Source organism: Aspergillus nomiae (genome assembly GCF_001204775.2).
Source record: "Aspergillus nomiae NRRL 13137 chromosome Unknown contig00062, whole genome shotgun sequence".
In the NCBI taxonomy this organism is placed as follows: domain Eukaryota; kingdom Fungi; phylum Ascomycota; class Eurotiomycetes; order Eurotiales; family Aspergillaceae; genus Aspergillus; species Aspergillus nomiae.
In genome coordinates this window covers 51,934-66,599 of record NW_015378117.1, presented here as the reverse complement: position 1 = coordinate 66,599, position 14,666 = coordinate 51,934, and the positions used below count along the sequence as shown (strand labels likewise).

Here is a 14,666-nt window from a genome sequence, read left to right as displayed (position 1 = left end):
GCGCTGGGGGAAAATATATAAATGTTGGTAACTCAAACCAACCAGCCTACCCAGGAAAAGATTTCAAGCTTGAATAGCAATGGTATCTTCATCGGAGATGGAACACAACACTCAATGTCTCCAGCCTGCAGACGTGACGCCCCGCCAACCATCTGCTGCAGAGAGTCGGGAAGACCTCAATCCACGTCCGGACAAATCCAACAAATGGAACCACCCGAGATCGAATATCATTCGTGTGCTGACCACGTTCTGGGTCTTCTTTGTCATGGGAGCTAACGATGCGGCGTACGGCGTAGGTGCCTGTGCGATGTATCCAGTTATTCATCGCTAATGAGATGTACAGGCTATACTACCATATGTTGTTCCCCTCATGTCTTATACATTACCATTCTGAACTGACGGCAAGTTTGACAGCTAGAGGAATATTATAGCATTCCGTATATGGTCGTTTCCTTGGTATTCCTCTCGCCATTAGTAGGCTACGTCCTGGCGGCATTAGTCAACAACAAACTTCATATGGCCCTGGGACAGCGAGGAGTGGCTCTCATTGCACCAGCCTGCCACCTCATTGCGTATATCATCAGTTGCATCCATCCGCCATACCCCGTATTAGTTGTGGCGTACATCTTTGCGGGGATTGCAAATGGACTTCATGAGGCTGCGTGGAATACCTACATCGGCAGTCTGGAAAACCCAAATGAGCTTCTGGGCCTGCTTCATGGGGTTTACGGCCTTGGTGCAGTGATCAGTCCGTTAGTGGCCACAAACATGATCACCAAAGCGAAGGTGCCTGGTACTACTTTTATTTCTTCATGGTAGGTCCCTTGACTGTTCGATTTTTAGCTAAATGCTGACTACTCGGGAGATCGGTATATCTGTCATCGAGGCCGTGGCATGCCCGGTGGTTTTCTGGCGATTCACAGGGACCGCCTTTCAACAATCCCATGAACAGTCTCACGGGGATCCGGGAGAACAGGCCAAGAGTGGGCTTCGGGATGCCCTTTTCACCCGCCCCGCTGCGCGCGTGTCCTGGCTCTCTTCCTTTGTCCTACTGTTTTATGTGGGAGTGGAAGTGACGATTGGCGGCTGGATCGTTACAATCATGATGGAAGTGCGGCACGCAGCACCGTTCCCTAGCGGTATGACAGCGACAGGATTTTGGCTAGGAATTACCGCAGGACGAGTGGTACTGGGATTTGTTACAGCGCGACTTGGTGAAAAATTAGCCACAACTGTATGCAATGATATTCCCCCTTTACTGACTTGGTTGCTCATGTGGTACAGATCTACATTACTTGTGCAATAGCGTGTGCGTTGGTGGTATGGTTGGTTCCTAATTTCTATGTCTCTGCTGTGGTGGTGTCAATTCAGGGTTTCTTCCTTGGTCCACTATTTCCCTGCGTGGTCGCCGTCATAACCAAGCTTCTGCCCAAGAATCTCCATGTTGCGGCGATTGGCTTCGTAGCTGCCTTTGGAGGCGCTGGCGCAGCTGTTATTCCATTTGTGGCTGGAGGGATTGCACAGGGCAGCGGAGTAAAGTCCCTCTTACCGTTCGTCGTGGGTGTTTCCGCTGGGATATTACTGCTTTGGCTCGGGTTACCACGACTGAGAAAAGGGGGAGCCCAACAATAGCGTGTCTATGTCTCACCATCCCAGTAATGATAGTCCCTTGATACTCTCGTGCAACTCACCAAACCTGAGAACTCAATCTAAAGACAGCCAAAGTACATAAAGCTCATTAGTGCTAGACCTAATTAGGTAGATAGTATAGCATCCAAGAGAATATGATGTAATAGTTGGAGCAGCTCTCCGTACCTCAACTGCAATTATCCGAGCGTCAGTCCATGACCAATAATAGAATGGGCGCATCGCCTCCTCACAGGATTTCTTCCGGGGAAATCGCAAATATTCAGTGAATCAGAAGTCAAGCCCGCGAGGATCAGTGCCTCATGTGGAGCGATGTGGGTCGCGACCACGCAACGACAAGAAATCGCTATGCTTGAAGATCTCTCGTTTGGGAAATTTTCCGGCCAATGTCTTGGATGGCATGAGCTGGCTGAGTATATAAATATAGGGCTCGGTTTGTCAATGACCCGACGAGGGGATTATCTTGTTAGAAAATCGTGCCATCAACAATGTATCTCAATCAACTTGTTCTTGCTGGTCTTGCCCTATGTGGCTCCGCTTTAGCGTCTCCGACGCCCGCCAAACGGGCAGACGAAAAGGTAGGGTATCTCTCTGTCTACTGGACAACCGACGACGAGAGTGTCTACTTTGCCTTGAGCGACAATGATGACCCGCTCGGCTTTGCTGCGATTAATAGTGGTAACGCTGTTGTTTCCCCAACGCTGGGTACCAAGGCCGTCCGCGACACGAGTATTATTGCGGGACAGGGAGATGATGCTGGTAAATATTGGATTATTGGGACGGACCTGAATATCGGCGAAGTGAGTTTCCTTACCCATATCTTGATCGCCAGAGGTGCTGACCGACAGACAACCTGGGACGCCGCCGTCCGCACTGGCTCGCGCGCGATCTATGTATGGGAGAGCACGGACTTGGTCAATTGGAGTGAGAACACCCTCGTGACGGTTGAGGATAGCACCGCCGGAATGGTATGGGCACCGGATGCCATTTGGGACCCGGAACAAGGTCAGTACACCCACTGGAAAGCCACGGATGAAGCTAACTCTCGCAGGGCAATACTTCGTTCACTGGGCCTCGCGATTTGTAAGGAACCCTTGCTCTAGCACATCACACGACCACTTAACCCATAGTCCTAACTAACATACCCCCAGTATGCCGCCGACGACACAGACCACACGGGTGACGCAACGACAGGCAACGTGCTACGCTACGCCTACACCAGTGACTTCAAGACCTTCGGCGAGCCACAGGATTATATCGTGGGCACTACCGACGTGATCGACCTGTGCCTCATCCAGCTCGATAGCAACACCCTTCTGCGCTCATATGTCAACAGCAGCAGCGCGGATGGTTTGCCCGTGGAGATCAGCACCAACGGTCTTCTCGGTGACTGGTCGCTTCTGGGTTCGATCGCTGACAGTGCCGGCTACGAAGCTCCCTACTTCTTTGCCGATAATACAGGTGGTGGTAAAGGATATATGACAGCGGATCTTGTTGGTAGCTCTCCCGGTATTTCGGGTTGGACGTCGGAGGATCTCAGTTCAGGTGTTCTTACTAAAGATACTTCTCATGATCTGACTTTTATGAGACACGATTCTGTGCTTGCTGTGACGCAAAGTCAGTATGACGCGTTGAAGGCAATGTAAGCCATTGCTGTTTGAGATGGATAGAGTGCGGGTGAGGGAAGGGGAATGGCATTGTTATTGGTGTTGATATAACATCTAAAGCAACGCATTGATATCATGAGATATATACAGGCATGTCACAACTCCATAAATTGCCAATTATTAGTCTCCTATTACTCCACACATATGTGTATGTTCCATGTTTGCAATATACTATTACCATTCGAAGCATGCCAGAGGTCTTTGAGTATAATTGGCTATTTACTTATGATACCAAAAAAAAGCATAGATATCCCAATTACTTCAGGAAAAGGGCATGAGAAAATGTACAGAGATCACCTATATCTGCGTTCTTCCCGACTATGGCGCTCTCCCCTTGCCACTCCAGGATCCGGGTCTGACTCGGAAGACTTCGGTGCCGTTCCCTCATAGCTTATACAGCATCAGCATCAATCACACCAACAAATCCCTTATCGAGCCTCGTATTACATACGGTGTTGGCAGGGCATAAGGCTCAGTGATGTCATGCCCCCCTATTGGAAGTAGAATACAATTCGGTATCCCTGATTGCAGAGCACTGATGTGAATGATACTCAACAGGAAGCCACTTCGGATACCTACCTTTACAATTGAACGCCTTTTGTTGACAGGGATCATGGGTGGGGAGTCCATTCAGATATCACCCCGGTAAAACTACACGTCTTAGATTGATAGATCCATACAATACAGTTTCAGCTGAATCGCCTCGTTATACAGCGCGCCGTCTGGTTTTAAGATTTAATCAGATCTGATCTCATGTAGTGTTTGTTTTGTACCAATATAGCTGGTTTATCATACCTTTCACCTCCGGCACAACTTGACTAGCTGAGGACGAATGAAGCCCACAAACGCAATAGGATGTCTGTGACCATCATGATGGATGATATCCGTCTACAGCGATCTTCTTCGAAAACACCTCATTAGGATCGCTGTTCGTCTCCACATACCGACGCACATGCTCCGGAATTTCATTCTTGTTATTCGGACCAGGTATCGGTTCCCCACAAGTCCTCCATATGGGAATGGCACCCTCCCAATAGTGGTCAGCCGCGCCTGCCTCCAAGTCCTTTTCATCCTCAGTCCCCAAGCTATGCCTTGTGTGCACATGGGACTTGCTGGTGTTGATATCCACCCGTATAATAGCTGCCCAGTCGACCTCCGCTCTCGTCGTGGGACGTGTTCCCTCCCACCGACCAGGGACGAAATCATCCATTAGCAGCTGCATGGCTTCCCATTTCTCCTCTCCCGATAGACTGTGTGCATATCCATTGATGGTCGTACTGCGGAAGTTGTATCCATTCCAGAACGGCGTGAAAGCTAGGAAGCATCCATCTACCTCGCTTGCAGTTATCGTTACCATCAATCCTGTTTCGTTGGCCGCTTGCAGGCGCTTCTTCATCTCCGGTTTGATGTAGCCATGCGCGTACAAGACAAGTTGGTCTTTGTCAGCTTTCGAAGATGACCCTGTTGGCTTGTCAAGTCGGCCGACGAGTGCGATGACGGTGGGAAATGGATAATCCGGGTCCCTTCATCGGGAGGAAATGTGAAATGCAGGACTCGGGGGTTGTTAACCACGCCTTGGGCGATGGTAGGCGACCAAGGGCCTGGTAAAAAAAAAACAATCAGCATATCATTTTAAGCAGGGTAGATGGACGATTGATTACCATCCCACTCTTCAGACATTATTTTTGGGCGAAGATGGTTACTCAAGGCTCTCACGAAGGCAAACAAAGCTCCATGATGCGGTTCTGCTGTCCGCAGCATGCGGATATCTTAAGACATTGCCGATCAGGCAAGGCTGCCAGTTAACGAACTCAATTCACTTTTTACCGGGTCAAAAGATTACGTTTTCATTTGCTAGGGCGGGGTTTCCGGAGTTTGGAACACCTGCATGATCTGTCACAAAGCTGAATGATCGTCAGAGAATCCGAGCCGCTTTGACCTTGTCTGAAGGACCCACAATCCCCATACATCACTTTCCAGATCAATGAAACAATCACTTCATACAGTCACACTGTCGTCGAAGCATTCCAACATACACTACCGCCGGCATGGGAAATTCCTTTGCCTCTTGATCCTCCATACTAGCTAACATCGATACTTAAAATCAACGATGTTTCTTCCCAGCGGTGTGCCTGGATGCTCCATTGTGCCTTGAATTTTACTTTGTGATCCTTGTTGATCTCAGAGCTAGTACATGTATAGCTGCATACTCGCTTACTATTTCTTCCAATGGAAGGCACCCATGCAGGAGATTTGTCACAATTGATGAAAGGGATCAGCCCGAAGAGGCCGAAGAGGCAAGGATCAACAAGTACGGAAGCTTAAAGTACATTTTGTCAGGGAGACTTGTCCGAACCCATCCTTAGCTTAATATTGGAACCTATGGGATCAAACACTGACCAAAAATCCTTATTGGCTCCTCTTTGCGATCTCATCAGAGACTTCTAGTGGCCTTGCACAGCGGTGGCGGGGAAATAAGTAATAAACTAGATCCTCGGTATGCTTTGAATAGTATAGTATCACAATTCGTAACCCATTCCATAACCGCGATCTAGTTTGACCGCTAGTTTCACCGCTAGTTACAAGATACGGACAATGACATGGGCAATCCGTCAGAAGTCTGCAAAGGCAACCGACGGTGGAAAATGAACTAGTCGTTGTAATAATTAGAGGTGGACATAAAGAACGATGAAATCTATGTTTGCAGGCGCTGGCTGCACATTTGCGTACGTTCTCAGCTTCTTCGGAATGGCTGGCGGCATCGCCGACCACTTCAGGGTGCTGAATGTACACTTTGTATAGAAACTGTGCCAATAGATAGGACAGCAACCCCTACTAGCCCTTGCGCTGCAATAATTGGGCATAATTTGAAGTATAAAGGAGATTGATCTCTACTGTCGTGAAGAAGGTTGATTCTCTCTGGGAGATATATGTACTGAATCTACTTTTCAGAGCAAATATGTCATTGATACTCTCTACTTTATGCCGTACACACGCTGAGCGAAAGCCACCAGAGGGATTTCTTCCTATTGAGTCGCCTTTGAAGGCTTCATTAAACCAGTATTATGAACCTTGGGAGACTATTACGGCGAACCTCCCAGCTCTCATATCTGGTCGGGTAATACGAGACTCCGTTGACTGTATGCCGATTTTGTCCGTACTTCACCTACAGGCAGAGCCAGAGTGGCGCAGAGCATACGTCCTGCTGACATTCATGCTTCATGGGTATATATGGGGATGTCCCAATCCAGTAGAGGTAACAAACAGTAGATAGATACCTGGTTCATTCCCGTTTACTAATGGATGAGAGCTAAACAATCTTTCAGATCATCCCACCCCCACTTGCAATCCCACTATTGGAGGTTTCCGCCCATGTTGAGCTGCCGCCAATTGCAACTTTTGCTGGATTATGTCTGTGGAATTACAAAGTGATCGACGCAGACAGATCTCCTGCAGATCCCGAAAACCTTCGTACGGGCTTCACGTTCACTGGAACAGACGACGAGAAATGGTTTTATTTGATCTCTGTAGCTATTGAAGCAGACGGCGCAAGAGTAGTCTCGCTTATGACAGATCTCATCTCCGCATCGCAGCGGCAGGACCGACTTGCGGTGACAAAGGGCCTGGACTTACTATCCAAAGCCATCAGCCATGTCAGATCGCTGCTGCAGCGCATGTACGAGCGGTGTGATCCACATGTATTCTACCACCATCTGCGACCCTTCTTGAATGGTACCAAGAATGCGGCGCACGCCGGACTTCCGTTGGGTATTATCTATAACGATGGAACAGGGCTGCAAGGATATACACAATACCGCGGGGGAAGCAATGCGCAGAGCTCGCTCATTCAGCTCTTTGACATTGTTCTCGGCGTTGAGCATTCCTCGGCCGAACGGGCCTTCTTGCTGGAAATGCGCGACTACATGCCGGGCCCTCACCGCCGATTTCTAGAACGAATTCCTCCTCATGCGAATATGCGCGAGTTTGTGAGGAACAATCCCTGCGATGAAGAGCTGAATGCTGCATATGCCAGGGCTGTCTGCATGCTTCGTTCACTGCGGAATGCACATTTGCGTATCGTCTCTCGGTATATCATTGTGGAGTCGAAGAAGGCAGGGCCGGCATCGTGCTACATATGCAATTCTCAGAAGAATATCACAGATTCATTAGAATATTCGAAGGATCTCTACCTCGATCGCAGCAGACAAGATAACAGCAGGAAAAGGGGCGGTCCTCTGAGGGGCACAGGCGGAACACCTTTGGTGCAGTTTTTAAAGCGGCTTCGGGATGATACGAGTTATCACTAGACCATGTCGCTCGCTCGATGAGAAAAAACTCTCGGATTAGAGTTTGTCTTTTGGAAGTGCTTACGATATGAAGAAACTTTATCCAAGTGGATTGCTGTGGGGTATCTGGTAAGCCTCGCCAGCCATCTTGTGGCCAATTCGAAGCTACGTGGCATCTCCACTTCAGTCAACAGAGTTGTCTCTCTTCATGTATACCATGACCAGTGTTCAGCAGTATATTTTCAATCCCTTGTTCGGTATTAGCTTAGGATATTAGAATACGATGTTTAATTGAATAACACTTTGCATTGGCTGGAGGGCCCATGGGCTGTGGCGCTTGGAGCCGTGCGCCTATAGCTGCAAGTAGAGTAGCCTCACAGATCGATCTGACTAGGGTTCTGCAAGGGCCTTCAGCAAGTCCCGAATTGTACCAGGCCGGCGGAATATGAACCTTCGACCCCCAACCCAGAAAAAAGGTCCTCGCGAAATATCATTAATAGACCTATCTTCATATGAATGTATCGATGAGAGAAACACAGACAAGACAGAAAGTAGTCGTTGTGGGAGCAGGTCCAGTTGGCTGCTTAGCGGCACTTTATGCAGCACAGCGAGGAGACGATGTAGAAATTTATGAACTTCGTGAAGGTAAGCTCGAGCTATTTCAGCCACGCCTTGCGACAACAACATGAATGGTTGTGATTGATCCCATTTCTAGATCCTCGCATGTGCCACCCCAGCCAATGCTCGACCACGTCGGGTGCAATTGGGCTGGTCCTGTCCGAAAGAGGCCTCAGTTCTATCCGTGGACTTCAAAACCCAACACTCCTCGGCCTCATTGAAGCGAAGACAGTTCCAATGTACGGGCGGATGATTCATGGGCGCGACCCATCTGGCGATCTGTGGGAGAAGGCGCAGAACTACGACAACGTAAATGGAAAGGTACCAATCACGGCCAAAGGTCTATCAATTATCACCAGATCACTGATTGTCCGAGTATAGTTTACTAACGCAACAGATCGCTCGCATCTGACCAATGTCCTATTAGATGAGCTAGAAAGAACTACCAACATCAACTTGTTCTTCAACCACAAGTTCACCGGGGCCGATTTGAAAACAAACCAGGCCTTTTTCCAATTCAGACAGGGCAATCTCAACCTCAAGCATGTGGATGCCTCGTTCGACATGATTATCGGTGCTGATGGCGCCTACTCTGCCACACGATCCCAATTAATGAAACATACTCCGATGGACTACCAGCAGAAGTATGACGATATTCGCTGGTGCGAGATACAGATCACCGACCGAGCAGTGTCAAGTCAACTTTCCCGAAATCACTTACATATATGGCCCGGCCGCGAATCCATGTTCGTCGCGGTTCCCGCCCCCGGTGGTACATTCACGTATACCCTTTTCGCGCCCTCCTCGCACTACACAGCGTTTTTTCAATCACCAGAGGGTGTGGCGGCGTATTTCGACACCCGTTTCCCTGGTGTATCGCCAGATCTCGTGGACCCCGGGTCTCTCCATAAACAGCTCATGGTTAATCCCCACCTTCCGCTAGTAGGGACAAAGTGCTCCCCATATCACAGTGGACACAACGCCGTGATCGTCGGTGATGCTGCTCATGCTGTTCTTCCGTTCTATGGACAGGGCCTCAATGCGGGCATGGAAGATGTTTGTCGACTTTTCGAGCATCTAGATAATCACGGGGTATATCAATGTGCGAGGAGCCAGATAGCAACTGCTCGTGCTTTTGCTTTGGAGGCATACAGTCGTCAGCGAGTTCCTGACGGACATGCGATTCATGATTTATCGCGTGCCAACTACCTGGAGCTGCGTTGGGGGGTCTTGTCCTCTCTGCATCAGCTACGCAAGCGAGTGGAGGAAGCGATTTGCAAGTACTTACCCCAATTAGGCTGGGCGACACAGTATACCCGAGTAAGCTTTACCACCGAGTCATATTCTGCGATTGTTCAAGCGACTGCAAGTCAGGAAAGAGCTCTTATTCTAGCCTCGGTGGTGATTCTTGCTATCATGGTTATACTTGCTTGCTGCTTGTTGATTTAGACAAAGTACTGCATTTTCTCGGCGACCTCTAGTGGTAGTAGCCTCCAGCTGAAGTACACACATCTCGGAAAGAAGAGATGGTTTAATTCGGAGTAAGATATGCAATCGATCTGTCAATCCGGCAAATGGAACTCTCTTTTCTCTGTAACCCCACTCCTCGCAACTCTAATACGAGCTGAGAAACTAGTAACGAACTATGAAATTAGGCTTCCTTAGCATACAAATGTGTCCCACTCCTCAGCGCGATTTGGTTCATGCCACTGTCAGATTTCCTGTTCACCGCTTGTTTTTGCTCTGGTCTTTTCAGAAAATGCTATGCTGTAAATCTTTATTTAACAGTTTCAAGACGTATGTTGTACCGAAAAGGGCCAACGCAGAAAACGACTCGATTTCGACGTACTGCAGCTGGAAGGCACACCCACATCTTTCGGACAGTCCTTGAAACATGGTCCGAGCGTCCGAAGCCTTCCCCTCGTGGGATGAATCTCTAGACTTGAGCAAAATCCTCACTGGCGGTCCACGGAAACTACTCGAAAGCTACTCCCACATTCCTCCGTCCGACGTAGAAAGCCATGTCAAAGCCATCGTGAGTCTCCTTGTGCTCAGCTATTCCCATGCGAACGGATTCTGACATATGTTCACTAGGCTAAAAAAGGCTGGGACATCAGAGACTATCCGTGTTTCCGGATGTTCTGGTTTCTCGACTTTGATTTGTCTCGCTCGCCCCAGTATGCGAGGGTTCTGGAGCTGCTCAAGTCGGGCGCGTTGTTTATTGACCTAGGCTGTGGAATAGGTCAGGATATTCGCCGTCTTGTCTATGATGGCGTTCCTGGACAGAATCTCATTGGGCTTGATCTGTATGGCGGGTTTGTTGATCTGGGGTTCGAACTGTTCCGGGACAGGGAGTCGCTGGGGGCTTCGTTTCTCATCCAGAGCTTTTTCGATGATACGGCCCTCTTACGGCAGGTGATGGGCAAGATTTCGGTCATCAACTCCGGGTACTTTATGCATCTCTGGGACTGGGACGGACAGATCAGAATCGGGAGGAGGATGATGGAGTTGCTGCCGACTGCAGGGGGGCTTGTGACGGGAGTCCATTTTGGTAGCAAAAGATCGGGGAGATGGATTCCTTATGGGGGGAAGGAGATGTTTCTCCATGATACTGATACGCTAACTGCTATGTGGACTGAGATTGGGGAAATATCTGGTGTTCGGTTAGATGTAGAAGCTGTCAGGCAGGAGGACGTAAAGTGCAAATACTATGATCCAGACGGGTTCATTATAAGGTGGGTGGTGCAAGTTGAGAGTCGTGCGAGCTGCTAGCGCAACCTCTTCTGTAATCAAGAAAGACAGATGGAGCTTCAAATTCAAATCATATCCACTGTCACTGCTTCGGGAGAATAAAGTATTGGCCCATTAAGATAGCACATCTTTAAATCTTACATATAAAAACAATTTTAACTCTCTTATCAAAATTTTAATTATAGATTGTCTCGTTTTATACTCAGTTTGAATTCTCATGAGAGGTCAAGTGTATAAGCTGTATGTCAGGGCTTTAGAAGTCATGTGGATAGTCATGAGGCAGTTGGAGCTGGCATCTCTCAATTTGCACCACCTTGCTGCTATCGTTCAATTATTTGATATCTCACTATTCATTTACGTATACCATCTACAAGGTGAAATGAGTGGTTGTATCATTCACTTGGTCTGATGGAGAATACGAGGCACTCAACTACTTGATATAACCATTGATTTGTCCAGTATCACTTTTCTACTCGCTAAATGCCCTATTCCTTCCAAATATGGCTTCTTCTGCTAAAATATACATCCTATATAGGCTACCTTCTCTCCAATACCATCTGAAACATCTCCTCAGTACGCTCCCAAACCTTCTTCCCAACACCACTACTATGATACCCATCAAGAAGCCTCCGATTCCCAACCTCAGACCCATCCCAGTGCAACAAATAAGCACCACGTTGGCACTCTTCCGGATGAACCCTACTTTTCCCGGTGACCATCGAACCCGGAGAAAACCGTTCATTCGTCGCAACATACAGATGTCTCTCCCCACTCTCCTGCTGAGCCACCATCCACGGCCGGCCGATAACCATCGCAGCCCTAACAAGGGGGCCTAAAATGGGGCCCGCTTCCCGAGAGATACCCGATTTCACAATCCCAGGATACGTATGTATGAAGGTTGTAGACGGATATCGGGATGCGAGCTCTTCTACCATCAATGAAGACATTGTTGTCGCGTGTACATCGCAGCTATTGAGGCTGTATTTGTGCTTTAGGTCAAGGTCATCCAAATTGAACTCCGTTTCGTGGCCTGCACCTAGGACAGTTATAACACGGGAGAGAGCGGTGTGATGGTCTTTGTGGCTAGCGGCCTGTGATATCTGGGGCATTAGGTTCTTGATGAAGCGCATTCGGGCGTAGTAGTGGAGGCTGAATTTCTTATCCAGGCCTTCAGATGTTTCTGAAATGTGTTAGAGACCTATCCTCGCCAAGGGGACAAGGCATTCTGTAACCTGTATGTCAGAAGCAAAATGAACTTACCATCTCTGCCCTTTAAAGTGAATATACCACAGCTTAAAAACAAAAGGTTAATGCGACTTTCTCTCTGCTGAATATGCTCACATGCAGAGTCCACCCCACGGAGCAGCGACGCGTCCGTCTTGATGAACTGAAATTTGCCGGTCGGATTTATCAGGGTCAATTCCTGAATAACCTTCCTTGCTTGTGTCTCGTTGCGTCCAACAAGATAGATAGTCGGGGAAACGGTGTAGCGAGCGAATTCACGCGCTGTGTACAGGCCGATTCCACTTGTTCCGCCCACTTGAGAGTGTTTAATATGGTGATATTGATGGTAAATGCCATTTCAGACAATAAAAGTGTTGAATGCAGTTCTAGACATACCAAATACAGCAACAAGTCCAGATCCCAGACCTTTCAACGACGCATTGTGGGCACGAACAGTTGAGAGCGATACCATATCGTCTATGTCTTCTGGTGGTTGTACCACCTTCGGGATCCTAGTGTAGCTTATGTTCACCTCAGCTTTCCTGGTGTCGAAACAAGTCCTGTGAGGCAAGCTTACTTTTTTATCTTCCACGACCTAGAGTCGACGGTCGCTCGTCGAAGGTTTGGGCAGAGAGCTTTTCGAGCATAGGGATTGTTGCTTTGGTACGCAGTGACCTCTACCGTGGATCTGATGCAATTTAGGGTACAGTCTGGGCCGTTGAGATACTGGCTGCCAATATTCCGAGCCCAGCATAAGCATAGCTTTCAGATTATCGTTGGCGAGGGCCGGGGAAGCGGGTACCGGATCACCGTCGGATAGTTTGTTCCCCCGAACGCAATCCGTAGAGTTTGATTAAACTCTAGGGAAATGGGTCTAACCCTAAGTCCACTGTCGCATCTGCTGTTGTTCATCAAATAGTGCTGCATGGTGCTAGACTGTCACCGTCCAAGGTGGCCCACAATAACTCTTATAAATAGATTGTGTGATAGTACGTTTAACATCATTGCGCATGTGGTCAGGTTGTAATATCACTTATGGATGGGGAACTGTTAACGAATATAGACACTTATAGAGGTTTCCTTACCCCCATAGTTCTGGGTCAAGTTCTAATAACAAGCTGCTACGCATCGTATAAACCGCAGATCTAGTGTGTGTTTCGACCACTTCCAAGCAGGAATGCAGGTTGACACTGAGTCAAGACCTGATCTTCAAAGCCACAAAGTATCTCGTAACTACCAACCTAGGACTGGTTTTGTCAGCATGACACCAAAGCGGGGTTGAATATAGCGCCACGTCAGCTCAAGGGCTACCTTCACTGAACAGGTATTAGATCAGAGAACTGCACCCCTGCCGTGTACCAATAACGCCGAAAAAACACATACCAAACTCAGTGAAAATGAAGGCATGGCTATACAACTCCACCAAGGGAGGCTTAGAGAAGAACCTCATCTTCTCGCCTGACGCCCGAAACCCAGGGTCCCCACAGGGCGACCAGCTGCTCATCCAGGTGATCTCCACAGCCATCAACCCAGCCGACTACAAGGCGCCTGCCATGAGTACTGTTTGCGGGAAAGTTCTAATTGCAACTACACCCGCCAGCCCCGGAATGGACTTCTGCGGGCGGGTCATCACTATGGGGACAGATACTTCTGCACGGCAGTTCACTCCGGGCCAACTTGTCTTCGGCTGTCTTGGCATGCCACGGCAGTTTGGAACGCTTGGAGAATTAATACTCGCAAGTGCAACCAGTATTGCTCCTTTGCCGGTAGGAGTGGATCCAGATGCGGCTGCTACCATTGGGGTTGCGGGGCGGTCGTCGTACCAATCTATCGTGCCGTATATATCGACTCCAGGGAACAGGGTGTTCATCAACGGTGGGTCTGGGGGCTGTGGTGTTTATGGCATCCAGATTGCGAAGTTTCTGGGGTGTCATGTTACAGTGACTTGTTCTACACGCAATGTACAGTTCTGTCGTGACCTTGGTGCGGACGAGGTGATCGATTATACGACACAGGATGTTTTGAAGGAACTCAAGTCACAGGGACAGGTGTTCGATCATGTTGTGGATCACATTGGATTGCCTGAGGGTCTTTATGAAGAATGTCACAAGTTTTTGAAACCTGGGAAAGTGTTTGTCCAGGTTGGAGCCTCATCGATGCTGACGTTCGCCCACCGGCTTATCCGCCCCGCGTTTCTTGGTGGCGGTAAGAGGAAATACGTGGCATTGCTTATGAAGAACCATAAGGATGAGTTGGTCCAGATTGCGGACTGGATCCAAGAGGGAAAGATCCGGGTTGAGCTTGACACGGTATGTGAATTTGAGGATACCGTCAAAGCATTTGAGCGACTACGTTCGGGGAGGACAAGAGGCAAGATTGTCATCCACGTCACAAGCCTTGATAGTGAGGCTGCCTAAAGACTGATATGCTCTTCCACAATGACATTTTGTCTCCAGTTTAGTCTTGATTATAA

At 48.6% G+C, this 14,666-nt stretch overlaps 7 protein-coding genes across 7 annotated transcripts; 6 read left to right on the top strand and 1 right to left on the bottom strand.

Annotated features, from left to right (window-relative positions):
- Positions 1 to 79: 79 nt before the first annotated feature.
- ANOM_004099 (MFS transporter) lies at positions 80 to 1,632 on the top strand (the record flags this gene model as incomplete). The annotated part of the gene is made up of 4 exons (XM_015549356.1): positions 80 to 292; positions 415 to 786; positions 866 to 1,234; positions 1,285 to 1,632. 4 exons carry the CDS (start codon positions 80 to 82, stop codon positions 1,630 to 1,632), a joined length of 1,302 nt encoding a protein of 433 aa, XP_015408985.1.
- Positions 1,633 to 2,135: 503 nt separating this feature from the next.
- Positions 2,136 to 3,293, top strand: ANOM_004098 (glycoside hydrolase family 43 protein; the record flags this gene model as incomplete). Its single annotated transcript, XM_015549355.1, has 3 exons — positions 2,136 to 2,652; positions 2,699 to 2,730; positions 2,799 to 3,293. 3 exons carry the CDS (start codon positions 2,136 to 2,138, stop codon positions 3,291 to 3,293), a joined length of 1,044 nt encoding a protein of 347 aa, XP_015408984.1.
- Positions 3,294 to 6,273: 2,980 nt separating this feature from the next.
- ANOM_004097 (indoleamine 2,3-dioxygenase) lies at positions 6,274 to 7,621 on the top strand (the record flags this gene model as incomplete). The annotated part of the gene is made up of 2 exons (XM_015549354.1): positions 6,274 to 6,570; positions 6,641 to 7,621. The coding sequence occupies 2 exons, from the start codon at positions 6,274 to 6,276 to the stop codon at positions 7,619 to 7,621; spliced, it is 1,278 nt and encodes a 425-aa protein (XP_015408989.1).
- A 503-nt stretch (positions 7,622 to 8,124) lies between these two features.
- Positions 8,125 to 9,667, top strand: ANOM_004096 (FAD-dependent oxidoreductase; the record flags this gene model as incomplete). The annotated part of the gene is made up of 3 exons (XM_015549353.1): positions 8,125 to 8,245; positions 8,316 to 8,558; positions 8,616 to 9,667. The coding sequence occupies 3 exons, from the start codon at positions 8,125 to 8,127 to the stop codon at positions 9,665 to 9,667; spliced, it is 1,416 nt and encodes a 471-aa protein (XP_015408988.1).
- A 445-nt stretch (positions 9,668 to 10,112) lies between these two features.
- On the top strand, positions 10,113 to 10,990 carry ANOM_004095 (uncharacterized protein; the record flags this gene model as incomplete). Its single annotated transcript, XM_015549352.1, has 2 exons — positions 10,113 to 10,253; positions 10,313 to 10,990. The coding sequence occupies 2 exons, from the start codon at positions 10,113 to 10,115 to the stop codon at positions 10,988 to 10,990; spliced, it is 819 nt and encodes a 272-aa protein (XP_015408987.1).
- A 515-nt stretch (positions 10,991 to 11,505) lies between these two features.
- ANOM_004094 (short-chain dehydrogenase/reductase) lies at positions 11,506 to 12,665 on the bottom strand (the record flags this gene model as incomplete). Its single annotated transcript, XM_015549351.1, has 3 exons — positions 11,506 to 12,149; positions 12,230 to 12,508; positions 12,590 to 12,665. The coding sequence occupies 3 exons, from the start codon at positions 12,663 to 12,665 to the stop codon at positions 11,506 to 11,508; spliced, it is 999 nt and encodes a 332-aa protein (XP_015408986.1).
- Positions 12,666 to 13,590: 925 nt separating this feature from the next.
- ANOM_004093 (NAD(P)-dependent alcohol dehydrogenase) lies at positions 13,591 to 14,610 on the top strand (the record flags this gene model as incomplete). Its single annotated transcript, XM_015549350.1, has 1 exon — positions 13,591 to 14,610. The coding sequence occupies one exon, from the start codon at positions 13,591 to 13,593 to the stop codon at positions 14,608 to 14,610; it is 1,020 nt and encodes a 339-aa protein (XP_015408993.1).
- Between the last annotated feature and the right edge of the window lie 56 nt (positions 14,611 to 14,666).